Here is a 14048-nt window from a genome sequence, read left to right as displayed (position 1 = left end):
GGGTCGGACAGGATACGTGTCCTTGGGCTCTCTGGGTCTCAGGGCTTGAGATCATAGGAAGCAAACTGCACTCTGCTTTCAACCAGGAAAACTGCCCTGGCCCACACGTTGAGGAGGAATAAAGTAGCAAGCATCACCTATGGTGCAGAGGGTGATGTCAATTCTGGCTTTGAGGATGAGTGCTGCCCGCGGAGCTCAAACTTAAGGATTGTCCCTTGTGAGTCCATTAGGTTAGCTCTCAGTTTAGCATCCTGGCCGATCCGTTCACCAGAATGTACTTTGGCTGTCACTGTTTTGCTCCAGCCCATCACAGTCGTGTGTGGTTTTCTAGCATAATGTTGGACTGTAGGAATAGCTTCGTGCTCGACAGTGTGCAATTTTATTAAACTCAAGGTCCAGGTCCTGAAAGTTTAATTTGTTGCAATATTTAACCTGGAATCGCTTGGTGGGGTGTGTGGAGTGAGCCTTCGTTTCTTTTGCCAACTTTGAAACCATCTTTTTATGACCTCTGTTGAATAGTGGGAGTAGCCTTCCAGTCATCTGTGTGCCAGAAACAATCTTAAGCTATTTATAAGAGGCCACATCCCAGTAAGCAGATAATCACAAGCGGTAGGTCTTCCTACAGCAGATGTAGGAGTAAAAGAACTGATGTGTTCTACCAACACAAGTGTTACCAGGTCCCCGACCTATACCTGACAATGGGATCATTGTGCTTTTTGCCTAATAAACATTGTATGCCTGAGCTTCAGTGCCAAGAGTTCTCTGGGGACAAGAGCATGCTCTTGGCCACTGGCTAATAAAGGACTAATTAGTCTTTATATGCACGGCAGGCTGCTACTGTCTCACCTGAACTAGAACAAGATACCTCCACGGGCTCTGGGATTCTGTAAACAGGTGAATCTTCAGCTAGTGTATTCTCACTTTTCTTCCCACAGGAAACTACCCAATTTGATAACCAGCTCATATTTACAGAAGAGAAAATTTGATCTATTTATTTATCTGGGAACAAACCACAATGTCAAATGTCCTTTCTCCATTATAATGCCCAAATCTTAGTTAGACCTAATGCTTCTTAGAGTAAAACTCCTTTTGCTCATCATTTCTCTTCCCGTCAGTGGGCAGAGAACAAATGTGATTCTGAGGAGTTTCCTGTGTCCTTCTCCATGCTGGCTGAACCACAAACAAGTTGTCAGGGCTCATGCAAATAAACATGGCAAACCAATGAGACAGAAATGGAAGAATGTTACCAGTTAGTCCAAAGCTGGGCTTTGAGGAAAATATCAATAAACTAGGTCTGGCCACTTCCTCCCCAAAATAAACAGAAACAATGGCAGGAAGGAAAAATACATTGTTTTGGTGTGGCGACATAGTGGGAAGTCATATGTAAAAGTTGTCTTTGGGTACTGGTGGTAAGTGGCTGTAAGCTATAAGAACAAAGGAAAACCTGAGGTCTGCATAGCTGGTGGTCATAGGTTGCAAACCCACTGATAGCCTGGGCTGGTGGCAGAGTCTTACAGCCACTGGAGATTGCTGTTGCTGCTGGCAGTGTGGAGAAACTGTGATGGGACCTCCCCATTGTTTTCAGCCACTTTTCCCAAAAGTCCATTAAGATTCTGGATTTTTCCCAATCTTATCTCACTGATAATGGCAATGTGTTAAACAAATACAATAGTCAACACTCAATGTATTTTGAATAAGACTCAGAACTCTCAGAGATAGTCAAAAGACATGAGCCAACAGTCCTCTTGGGTTTTTACTTGACATTATGAAACATTAGGTATTATCTGCACACAGTTCTTGTGGTGTTTTTCTTATAGTTGCTTATAAATTATATAAATTACACACATAAAATGTATTCCCTGACACTTTTCTGCTTTAAGACCAAAATGAATTTGTTAAGGAGCTGGGGAGAGGACTATTTGGCAATTCAGCTTCCTCTCAGTTCCCAGAGAAACTCACTTTGGCCAACTGGAACACACAAGCCCTTTCCCTTGCAAAAAGGGGAAACAGACTCACAAAGTTCAGGCTGCCTCATACATGACCTTCAATACAATAAAGATTTCACCTAGGAAATGGATGCATTTGGGTACTCAGGTGTTGCTCTATCTAAATTGCTCTATGAATAAAGACTCACTTAAATAGAGACTTGGAAGTCAGATGCTGGGGTGAAAACCTACGAGATCAGAACGCAACCAGCTGACTTTATGGATCACCTCTTTTCATATTATCTAAAAACAAAAAGGACTGCTAATCTCTAAGTCCCTTCATACTTTTTCCTGTGTCATTCTACCCATTTTACCAGGTCCTCCATATTCTCTATGGCTAATTCCTGTCAACCAGTATCTGGCTCCGCCCCGGATCCAAGGTTAATTTTATTAACACAGTCTTGGAGCTTCACAGTGTGATCAAATATCCTGCAACAACCAGAATCTGATGTTTGGTGATAGGGAAGCATATTAAGGAAGATTTGAGATATCCAGAGATATTTTATTCAATAGAGACCTATTTTACATCTGAAATAATGGGCAGAAAGGGCCCTTGTGGAAAGACCAAGCTAAGTGATGTGCAAAACATGGCTTCTAGTGTCATGCAAATACCAAGGCGCCACTTGTGTTCCTAGCCTTTAGGGGTGGATTCTGACTCTAGAAGTGATCAGAATGGCACCTAGACAATAGAAATATCTTTTAGCTTTCCCCTCCTTCATGGTCATTTGTGGGTCTCAAGTGGTACAGACTGGATGGACAGACTGCTACACTCCAGAGGAGACACAGGCCTTTGTCTGGAGGCGTCTTTGTTACTGTACCACAGCTTATGGCATCTCTTGAGCAATGGAGAAGGAAGAGCTGGACTGGGGAGCACAGGAATGCTACAGGCTGGATGTGAACCTTACTGAGAAAGGAGGTTTGAAAACAGAGACCTTGGTATTCATTTAGATAAACATTTATTGAGCATCTGTGTTTGCAAGGCACTGAGTAAGATTCAGAGACCTTTGAAATCACACCTCCAAGTGCTTACAAGCCAGCTAAGAAGATAATTCAGGTATATAAATGATGAGACAAGATTTAAGAACACATTGTAGTAGAGAGACTGAAGGCAGCCCCGTACTAAAGCCCTGGTTTCACCTTGTGCTGTCTAGGGTGTTACTAATCTTTCTGAAATCAGCATGCTCAGATGTGAAATTCAGAAAGGAAAAAAACCTGTTTCACAGCATGAGGGTCAGCTGATCATATCCTTGCGTGGAATGTGATTTGAATGAGAATCATGCCCACAGGCTCATACATGTATTTCAATGTTTGGTTTCCCCTTTATGGAGTGTTTAGAAAGGATTAGGGAGTGTGGCTTTGTTTTTATAAATCTTTTAAAAAGATTTATTATGTATACTGTGTTCTGCCTGCATGTATGCCTGCACACCAGAAGACGGCACCAGACCTCATTACATATGGCTGTGAGCTACTCTGTGGTTGCTAAGAATCAAACTCATGACCTCTGGAAGAACAGCCAATGCTCTTAACCAGTAAGCCATCTCTGCAGCCCAGAGCGTGGCTTTGTTCAAGGAGATGTGTCACTGAGGATGGGCTTTGAAATTTCCAAAGCCCATGCCAAGACCAGTGTGTCTGTCTGTCTCTCCCAATCTCTAGGCTGAGAACTTGTGGATCAGATGTAAGCTCTCAGCTACTGCTCCAGCTCCACGCTTACCTATGTGTTGTCACGCTCCTGCCACAGACTCACTCTCTGGAACTGTAAGCAAGCCCCTAATTAATTAATCCATTCTTTTATAGGTTGCTCTGGTCACAATGACTCTACACAGTAACAGAACAGTAACTAAGACACCTGGCTTCACCTTGTGTCACCCAGAATGTATTCCTTAATCTCTTGAAACCTCATGGTGCTCATCTGTGAAAGACAGCAAGAAGACTCATTAGAGGATCAGTCAATCTCTCCCTGCTGAAATTCTCTGCTGAGTGTTTACCCCAGGATAAGCTCTTAATAAGTGTTAGCACTACTACTACTACTGCCAGGAGGGCTAAATGCTAGGGCACAAGACAACTATGTCTGTATGCCAAAAAGCTTCACAGGGACTAGAATTATAGAAACTTCTGGAGAAAATGGTGTTTCTCATAATTGTGACATTCCCCTCCTGTAATAGTCTGCATCTAGTTCTGTGCAGTGACAACGGGCCTATGTTCTCATAGAGTTATGTCTGTGGGCTCCCCTCCTAACACATACCTTGTTGCTGCCAGTCTCTCCAAGTACCTTGTGCACTGCTGGGGTCGAGGAGCAGGGCCTCGTGTATACTAGGCGCTATTCTAGCTCTGAGCTACAGCCAGCTCTGCCCATGATTTTCAATCTGGATTCAGGTTTTAGCTTCTGCACTGCACACTAGTTCTGTAGCACAGCAGGATCATTGATTACTTAGATGCTCTGGAGCAGAGATAGGACAGGACAGCAGCTACAGTAGGCAGCAGGAGCAAATGCTGGGTCTGTAGATGACATGGAGACCTATCACGTTTATGGAAGGCCCTTGGTATAGCTCACACTTCTCCTTGGTCAGTCTGTCCCTTGTTTGGCGTAACGTCTCTGATGCAGAATAACTGAGGACTTGAAGCTGAACTCTTTTCCACACACACTACACTCAAAGGGTTTCTTCTCCCCTGTGTGAACTCTCTGATGTAGCTTGAGTCGGCACTTCTGCCCGAAGGCTTTCCCACACTCGCTGCACTCATATGGCTTCTCTCTAGTGTGTGTCCTCTGGTGCTTTGTGAGAGAAGAGCGTTCAAAGAAAGCTTTGCCACACTCATCGCACTGATGGTGTGGCTCCCTGACATGTGCCTTCTGGTGTCTGTTAAGGGAGGAGATCCAATAGAACGCTCTTCCGCACTCACTGCATTCATATGGTTTCCTGCCAGTGTGGATCAGCTGGTGACTAGAGAGAATGTTCTTTTGGCTAAATGCTTTGCCACACTGCTGACATTCGTAGGGACTCTCCCTGGTATGGATTCTTTGGTGGCGGGTAAGGGATGACCGGTCAAAGAAGGCTTTGCCACACTCACTGCATTTGAAAGGCTTCTCTCCCGTGTGTACCCGCTGATGCACAGTGAGGGACGACCGGTCAAAGAAGGCTTTGCCGCAGGCACTGCACTCATAGGGGCTCTCCCCTGTGTGTGACATCAGATGTCTGCTGAGACTGGTCCTGTGACTGAAGGCCTTCCCACACTCAGGACAGCCATAAGGCTTCTCTCCAGTGTGAGTTCTCTGGTGACGCATGAGTGACGAATGGTCAAAGAAGGTCTTCCCGCAGTCACTACATTCCTGGTCTTGGTGTTTAGCGAGGGCTTTCTTGGATGGGGCTGGCCTTCGCTGCAAGCGTTTCTTGCAAGTCTCAGTTGCAGGACTTTCCTTTGCTGGTTCCAGCCAACGTGCTAGTGTCTGAACTTCTGGTTTAGGGCACAAAGGACTTTGTCTTCTATGGCTGTCTCTCGGGGTTCCTGCTGAAGCATCTAGGATCTCAGGCTTAGGCTCCCAGTCTGCAACAAAGAGAAAACTCAGATGCAGTTTCTTCTCTGGACTCGGAAACAATGACAGAGGAGAGGGGCGCTATGACAGATGGAATACTTGGTCACAGTGCATCACTTCCCAGAGAGCTTACACTCTGGGAAAGCCTCCGGCTTGGGAGTAAAGGAGGATACAGGGAAGTAATGTGGAAAAAGACTTCTCAGAGTTCAGGAGAATGGCTCTGGGAGTGGGACCAATAGATTCATTAGGGTAAGCTGAGCAGAGACCTGGGAGACCAATAAAAATATTAGAGTTTTACACAGGCAAGGTGACAATTCTGAGAAACAAGTTGGTGAATGCAGATAAATCATACTTTAATGTGTACAAGGAGGAACAGAGAAAGGATGTGCAATAGGAAACAGACATGCCAATGTACAACTTGAATTTGAGACAAGGGTGATCCCTAACATTCGCCCATCCAAGAACAGAAACAAAAAACTCTGCCCATTCTGTTCAGGCTTGGTTACCTAGAGAGACACTGTCTGTCCATTCTTTCTCCTCACATCCATGAAGACCCTGTGTCCATGGCTCGTCCCTTGTCGTCAACTGAAGAAACTGAAGAGTCACGTCAGGTCGAGGAACAGGAAGCCCTGCTCAGGGAGAAAGCATAAGGCAGGGGGCTGCTGTGATGACAATGAGGAACCATTCCAAACTCAATCCTGGCCTCTAAGTCTAGACTCTCAGAAACGCAGAATACAGACCAAAGCCACCTCTGGGGAAGGTCAGGGCTGGGGCCCTTGAAAAGGGCAAATGCCAGGCACCAGAGCAGGGCCGACAAAAGCCACCTCGATTCGTAGGCAGCATAGGAAAGCTTTCCATCCGGACACTGGCAGGATAGAGGCCCTTGGCTCACGAGGTGAGAAGGGAAAGGAGCATCTTGACTGCAAAAGCATAAGGAGGGAACTCACTGTCATTTGTCCGCTCATCCTTAGTACAATGCTTCCATGGAAACGAGTCGTTGTGCTCACTGGAGGAAAACTGGAGTCACCTTTCACACCTCCTACTAGTATTTCTTGCTTGTACTTCATTTTGATGCTGGGAGAACCTTATGTGTGGTTTTGTTAGACACTGGATAATGGGGGGCTGGGGAGATGTCTTAGTGGGTGAATCAAGCTGCTAAGCTGGGTTCATGTCCTAAAACCCACACGTTATAGGAGAGAGCCAGCTCCCTCAAGTAGTCCCCTCCCCTCCACATGCATGCTGTTGCACATGCATACCCCCCAGGTAAATACAGAAAAAATGGAATGACATGTTATAAGAACTAAGCTGGATAATGAAATACTACTGAGTTGTAAATTGAAGTTCTTTTCATGCAGTAAATTTAAAACATTGATTTTATTTAGCACAGATTTTCTACAATGTTTTAATGGCTATATGACAGCACATTATATGGATAAATAATTTAGTAAATCCTAGCTACAGAAATTTTCCTTTTGTTGTTGTTTTTCATTTTTTTAAGGTAGGGTTTCTTTGTAGCTTTGTAGCCTGTCCTGGAACTCTCTCTGTAGTCCAGGCTGGCATAGAACTTACCAGGATTGATCTGCCCCTGCCTCCTTAGTATTGGGATTAAAGGCGTGTAGCACCACCATCCAGCACATTTTACTATTTTTTTTTTTTTTTTTTTTTTTGGTTTTTCGAGACAGGGTTTCTCTGCAGCTTTGGAGCCTGTCCTGGAACTATCTCTTGTAGACCAGGCTGGACTCGAACTCACAGAGATCCGCCTGCCTCTGCCTCCCGAGTGCTGGGATTAAAGGCGTGCGCCACCACCGCCCGGCACATTTTACTATTTTTAATGTTTTGCTATTAACACATGATAGCATGGGAACTATTTCCTGGTATGCTGTATAAACTGGCAATCCTATTGCATTCTTTGGATCAATTTCTAGAGCAACTCATATCTATAGCCAAATGAACAAAATTAGATCCCACTCTTGGAAACACCCGAGCTCAAACACCCCTGTGGACAAGGTTCTGCCTTGGGAGATAGGAGAGGTAGGGATCTTTGTTCTTCCTGGGCCTGAGAAGTATCAGTCCAGTGTGTACTGGTTTTCTTTTGGCAGACTGACCACGCCCATCCCTTCCTGTGGCTTTTTCTCTTCCAAAGCCCCTGACAAAATCTTGGGATCTTCCTTGATGCCAACTGAACAATCTTTTCAGTTTGGGACATTAATTAATATCCCTGATTAAGCTAATCCAGAAGGTGCTAATGTGTGCATGTGTCCATGTATTAAACTCAAGATCTTGCACATGCTAGAAAACACTCTATTACTTAGCTACATCCTCAGCCCAATGTTGGCTTTTCAATACAAACCTGCAACATGAATCTGACTGTTACCTGCTTTTGCATTGTGTGCTCCTGCTTCCAGAGTGGCCAAGACTACAAGTACAAACCACTGTGCTTGGCTTCAGCCTCTTATTCTGGAAACTTTTGGGAGTTTCTTATTACCCTTACCCATAAGGACTTTGCTTTACTTCATTAACAGCTGACATTAACAAAAGCTCTCAATTTCCCTCTTGGGGAAGATTATTTTCAGGTGTGTAACTTTTGTTTAACTCTGTGAAGTTGTGTTACTGTGTCTGTCTAAAACACCTGATGATTTAACAAGGAGCTGAACGACCAATATTAAGGTAGGAGCAAGGATAGGTGGGGCTAGCAGGCAGAGTATATAAATAGAAGGAGAAGTGAGGAAGAGGAGAAGCAAGAGAATGGAGAGGAGGACATCAGGAGCTAGCCACCCAGTCATGGAGTAAGAAGGAAAGTAAGATGCACTGAAGTAAGAAGAAAATAAAATCCCAGGGGCAGAAGTTAGTTGGGATAATTTAATTTAAGAAAAGCTGGCAAGAAACAAGCCAAGCTAAGGCCGGGCATTCATAACTAAGAATAAGCCTCTGTGTGTGATTTATTTGAGAGCTGTTTGGGGAGTCCCTCAAAAATCCAAGAGTGCAGGGGCTGGAGAAATGGCTCAGCGGTTAAGAGCACTGACGGCTCTTCCAGAGGACCAGGGTTCAATTCCCAGCACCCACATGGCAGCTCAAAACTGTCTGAGAATCCAGTTCCAGGGGATCTGACACCTTCACACCAATGCACATAAAATAATAAAAAAGATAAATAAATCATTAAAAAATTTAAAAAAAAAATCCAAGAGTGCAATATCGCACATCACATGCTTGTCACATAAGTCTAATTACAAAGTGCCTTTTATACGTATCTAAGGCTGTCATTAAGACAAATATTCAAAATCAAGCACATCTCCGATGACCTCTTTCCTTTCCACAGGGGCACTTCTTTGTCCTCCTCTGTCTTCCATGAAATGGTTGTTATATCCTCTCACTGAGATGGCTCCTTGTCTACCTGATGGAACTGAGTCATTACCTGTTGGCATGCCAGGAGAAGACCTGGATACTCTTCTGCTGGCTGCCTCTGGGCACAACACACGTGCTCTGCCCTGTCCTGCAGACTGCCCTGTTTTGTGGAAGAAAGTTGCTGAACAAGGGGACCTGTGGTTTTCCAGTGCCATTAACATCAGTCACTAGCTGAGAACCTAAAGCCTTCCTCTTTGTCTCTTTTGTCTGTCAGGTGGTTCTGAACTCAGGTGGGGTCAAAGAGGTGGCAATCCCCTGCCCTTGTGATCCGCACGGTTTGGGACAAGTTCTGACTCCTTACCCAGTGAGATGATGTTCTCATAGTTTTCCAGCATCACAGCCTGGTAGAGCGCCCTCTGCACAGGGAGCAGATGCCTCCACTCTTCATCTGTGAAAGTCACGGCCACATCCTCAAATGTCACCGATGGCTGCAAACACAACCACACTTCCTTACAATCATTGTCTTCCTGGTCTGTTTCGTCTCTCCCGAGGCAGGCTCCGGGTGCTCTATAGCACACCATGAACTCCAGCTTAACCCAACACTCCTTGGAATACAGGGGCTGACTCTCAGTCCACAACTGGCTGCCAAAGGCACAGTCAGGAAGGAACCACTGATGCCAGACTCCTCCAGGCAGCCCTGCTCTGTCAGCTTTTGGGAAGGCTGAGGGCTCAAAGTGCTAAAGGTCATCTTACCTTGGAGCCCTTCATTGGCCTAGGGGCGGAGGGAGGGTCATCAAGGAAGACACTCAGGATAAAGAAACAAGTGCCTACATCTTGGCAACTAATAACAGTATTTCAGAAATAGAAATGTCCATCTCACCTGGCATCTAGTAGGTGGAGACACAGCAGCCATTCCCTCCTATGGTGTCCTGGGAGGGAAGAACAGGATTCTAGTGAGGAAAAGTGTGGAAGGAGAGAGGTATTAGAAAGACCAGTCGTGGGGTCTTCTGACCCATGTGGCAAGGTCCCTCCATATATCAGTGAGAGATATAGCCACTTCATTCCCAACACCGTCAAAAGATCAAAAAAAGGAAGGCCGAGAGCACTCCATGTTCCTTCCAGTGATAGAGCAAAAGCCATGAATATCGAAACCAAGGCAGTGTCTGTTGTACCGTTATCTTCAGGGTAGAGTTCTGTTCCCAGGAGTACACAGTAAGCGTTAATGAACTAAAACCATAAGCAACTTTACAAATGACCAAGGGAAGCCTAGGCAATAATCAGGAGGCGGAAAACAAATCAGAGACCGCAGATAAACACTGCTTACTGGCTTGTCCAGCTACTTTCTTATACAGCCCAGATTTACTTTCCCAGGGATGACAACATCCACAGTGGGCTAGGTCCTCCAGAATCAATGGGTAATTAAGAAAATGCCCCATACTCTGGGTGATGGTGGCACACACCTTTAATCCCATCACTTGGGAGTCGGTGGCAAGCAGATCTCTGAGTTTGCAGATTTCAAGGCCAGCCTGGGCTATAGAGTGAGTTCCAGGACTGCCAAGGCTACAGAGAGGAAACCCTGTCTTGAAGAGAGAACGAGAGAGAGAGGGGGGGGGGAGGGAGAGGGAGAAGAGGGAGGGAGAGGGAGAGAGAAATACAGCTCAAACATGCGAGAGAGAGAGAGAGAGAGAGAGAGAGAGAGAGAGAGAGAGAGAGAGAGAGAGAGAGAGAGAAAGAAATACAGCTCAAACATGCTCACAGACCGGTCTGATGAAGGCAACTCAATTGAGATTCTCTTTTCCCAAGTATGTCTAAGTTAGTATCCATGTGAGAAAACTATGGCAGAAATGATCTTGTATGAAAAGATGACATTCTTCTTAGTGAACATGAATTTTAAAGTGTTAGGACATGCAGGTGATAAGTCAAGAAGATATCAGGAGATACTGAAGTAGCCTCCGGGACCAGGGAGCAGAGGTACCAGGAGACGGAACCAATGGATGTAGCTCACTTTAGTGGTGAAACACTGGAGCTCACAGTGTTTCTAGATGAAGCGAGTTCCAGTTCCCACACACCGCAGCTTTACTTATCCTTGGGTTTCCAGGAGACTCACTGTCTTCCAACTCCCTCTGCAGAAGTTAGCTAAATGCATCTCACTTTCTCACAATGCAGAGTCTAAGTTTGTATCTGGTACGCACACTCGCAATCTCAGCACTCAAGAAGCCGAGGTAGGACTGCTGCTGGTGAGAGTGGAGTGGACGCCCCTAGACTCAGGGTCGGTACCACCTACATTCATGAAGCACCCATTAAGGAAAGAAGGAACTGGAGGAAGACAGGGCGCAGACCGACCTCCAACTTGAAAGTACAGGACTCTTACACACAGTGGGCATACCAACAAGGATATCGGGAGCCGCGTTGTGCCCTAAGGAACCTATGGACACCGGGCGGGAGGACTCACGAGCAAGCTATCCACACCAGGTCACGCCCACGAATCCTCCCCCAAATCCGTAAGGCTCCCTTCTCTTGGCCGCTGTGTCAACTTGGCATCTGGAAAACCCAGACCCCACAGTCCTCACCTTCCGCAAGCGTGCTGGGAACCCGCGAAAGCCCCACCACCTGGGCTCGGGAAGGCAGTGCGCCTGCGTGAAGGTCTTCAGCCTATGGGCCCCGAATCAATGCGCCGCCTTCTCAGGGACTCCATTTCCCAGAAGTCTCGACAGCCGGCGCACTCAAGATGACGCTTCGGAAACGAAACAAAACTTCCCAAGCTTGCACTCCAGATCCGTGGTGCTGAAGCTGTGGGACCTGGCTGCCGGTTCCTGTGCTGCCAAACCAGGAGACCAGCTGTCCTTCAAAGGCGGACTTGAGAAGTGCAGCTGGGAGGAGGGCCCCAGACAGCATAAATTCGGTTTCTGGTTTGCCAGCAGGCCTGTCTTTTCTGAAAGTACGGTTTCACTGGTCTTGTTCACCTTTCAGTGGACTATCCCAGATAGATACATGAGCTTAGCGACATACATGTTGCTGTTTTCCTTCAAGAATTCTTAGTTCTCGCTATTTTGGTCAGACCCCGGATTGGGTGGCACCTTGGGACATTCCACTCAATTCTGTAACCATAATCCTGTATGAGGATGACCTCCTTTCTACTGCTTCAGACGACACCAGGCAAACAACAAGCTGTAAACACTTTAAACTTTGTAGTTCAAAAAGGATGCAAAGTTTCTAGGGAAAGACTCAACCTGTAAGACGCATAAGTCAATTACTGAATCTTCATTTGGCCCCAGGATATCTGGATTTACCTCCTCTCTGAAATATGAGACATGTTAGGGCTTTTCTGGAGCTAACAGGTACTGCAGAATATGATCTGCAGCACTGAGCGAAACAGCCAGGCCAAATCTCTGAGAAGCGAAAAAAGTCCCAAATCCATACCCCTTGTAATCAAGGGACCAAGAAACCATCTTATGATAGGCTTAAGAAAGCCCCAGCATTGGGGCTTCCTAACACGGACAGGACAGGTTCCTTCATTTACAGGGTCAAAAGGCAGGGTCAATAACAATCCTCATTTAGCCATTGGATGGTCACAGACGGTGCACAGCATACCTATCTGAATGACCGCACTCTATGCTCAACATGACCCCAGTCTCTCCAGGGATGACAGTGACTCCTTGATCTCACTCCACCATGTACACTCCTTCCTAAAAACTGGATCTCTTTGGCTGTTAAGTCAATAGTATAGAAGTCTTTCATAAGTAGAACATAGAATTGTCAAAGAAGCAATTCTCCTGAGCAAATACGTACCTTCCTGGTGTTACATGTTCATGCTGCTCTCTGGAAGGAAAGAGATTTACTGGACTCCAAGAGAAGTTCCATCCACTATTGACCGAAGATTTTGTCTGTCATGCCCGCCACTGGAAACCCCTCAGTGTTTCCATATCTGCTACAGGGGACACCAAAGGGATGATCATTTGTCAATGGAGAGAATTTATTGGTCACTAGACTGCCAAGCTCACAGCCCTGCTGCCTAATTTTTCTTGACTCCTTTCACCTCTATCAGCCTGATGGATACCCTGTAAGCATCAGTCTGCCCCTAAGGCAGTGGAGAAGGCAACGGTGAAAGGATTCCTCTGTCATCCTGAAGGATGGCTGCACACAGAAACCCTCAACTATGTTCTCCAAGTACTTAATAGAAGCTTGTAAAGTAGCTCCATGATTCGCTGGTCAGACGAGGTTAGGAGTAACACACAATCACCTATTCTCGGGAAAGGAACTCTTTCAGTCCATTCCTGAGTTCCCTGGGGCTCCATGTGCTTCAGAAAGATCTCTTTTTGTAACCACCCACAGACTCGTCCTCTTCCCTAAGACAGATTTGGAAGGTGTAGTTCACTGAGTTCCCCAGCGGTCAAATCTTCAACTGCCCCTTGGTCTTCATGGATACCGTCACTGAAGGAACTGAAGCCTTTTCCCAGTCCACGCCGAAAATGCCTGAGAAGCAGCCAAGGCGCTCTCACAAGCAATCAGCCGCCATTTGGACTCTCCAGAATCTCTAGTGTTTCAAATCATCACCAAGACATTAGGTGGCCAATACTTGCGTGACAGCCATTGCTCTCAGAAAACGCAGAAGCCTCAGAGGATAATCGAAGAAGTCAATGAAGAAAGCCCGCATTACTCTATTACCGTGGCAAAAATACTGTGCCCAGGGCAACCTAGAAACAGTTTGCTGGAGGCTTACCTTTTCAGAGGAAGAGTCCAGGATCATCATATGTGACTCATTTGAGCAAGCAGGGATAATGTAAAGCCATGACCAGGAGAGGCAAAAACCATGGCCTAGAGCTGGCCCTGTGTGTGTGAACAACCTCTACCTAGAATCCAAAATGAGTCTGAAATCCAAGGCAACGTAAGGTTTAATAAACTGTAGGCCTTTTCTGGAGTGAGGTACGAACTTCTTAAACTTTGTTTCCTTCACTCCCTGCATTCGTCCTGCTGTTCCCATACTTTTCCTGGCTCAGTGGAATGAGCGTTCCAACGATTTGGCCTGGTCTTAGTATTCTAAGATCCAGATTTAGCCCCGCCCTCTCCCCGCCCCTGCCTGGAGTCCTAGCGCGAGGACCCATGGGAAGCTGTCCGTGGCTGAGCCTGATTCGAATTTCTTTTTTTTCCTGTGTGGACAATTCTCTACCCCCATGTGTGCTGAACGGTGATCC

At 46.1% G+C, this 14048-nt stretch overlaps 1 protein-coding gene across 5 annotated transcripts; it reads right to left on the bottom strand.

Moving 5' to 3' along the window:
• Window positions 1-2924: 2924 nt before the first annotated feature.
• On the bottom strand, window positions 2925-13888 carry LOC119814451 (zinc finger protein 2-like). Of its 5 annotated transcripts, none has more exons than XM_038330194.1 (6): window positions 13577-13888; window positions 11427-12784; window positions 9737-9806; window positions 9218-9344; window positions 6021-6143; window positions 2925-5525 (listed from the first exon to the last, which is right to left on the bottom strand). In XM_038330194.1, the coding sequence occupies exons 3-6, from the start codon at window positions 9767-9769 to the stop codon at window positions 4549-4551; spliced, it is 1260 nt and encodes a 419-aa protein (XP_038186122.1). In that variant the 5' UTR covers window positions 9770-9806; window positions 11427-12784; window positions 13577-13888; the 3' UTR covers window positions 2925-4548. The 5 variants fall into 5 exon arrangements, with proteins under 5 accessions (XP_038186122.1, XP_038186121.1, XP_038186125.1 ...); XM_038330193.1 differs by having other exon boundaries at window positions 9737-9785; XM_038330197.1 differs by having other exon boundaries at window positions 9737-9785; window positions 12646-12784.
• Between the last annotated feature and the right edge of the window lie 160 nt (window positions 13889-14048).

This window comes from Arvicola amphibius, chromosome 5 (assembly GCF_903992535.2).
Source record: "Arvicola amphibius chromosome 5, mArvAmp1.2, whole genome shotgun sequence".
Taxonomy (NCBI): Eukaryota; Metazoa; Chordata; class Mammalia; order Rodentia; family Cricetidae; genus Arvicola; species Arvicola amphibius.
Note: the sequence above shows the minus strand (reverse complement) of the source record. Positions and strands in the feature narration are given on the sequence as shown.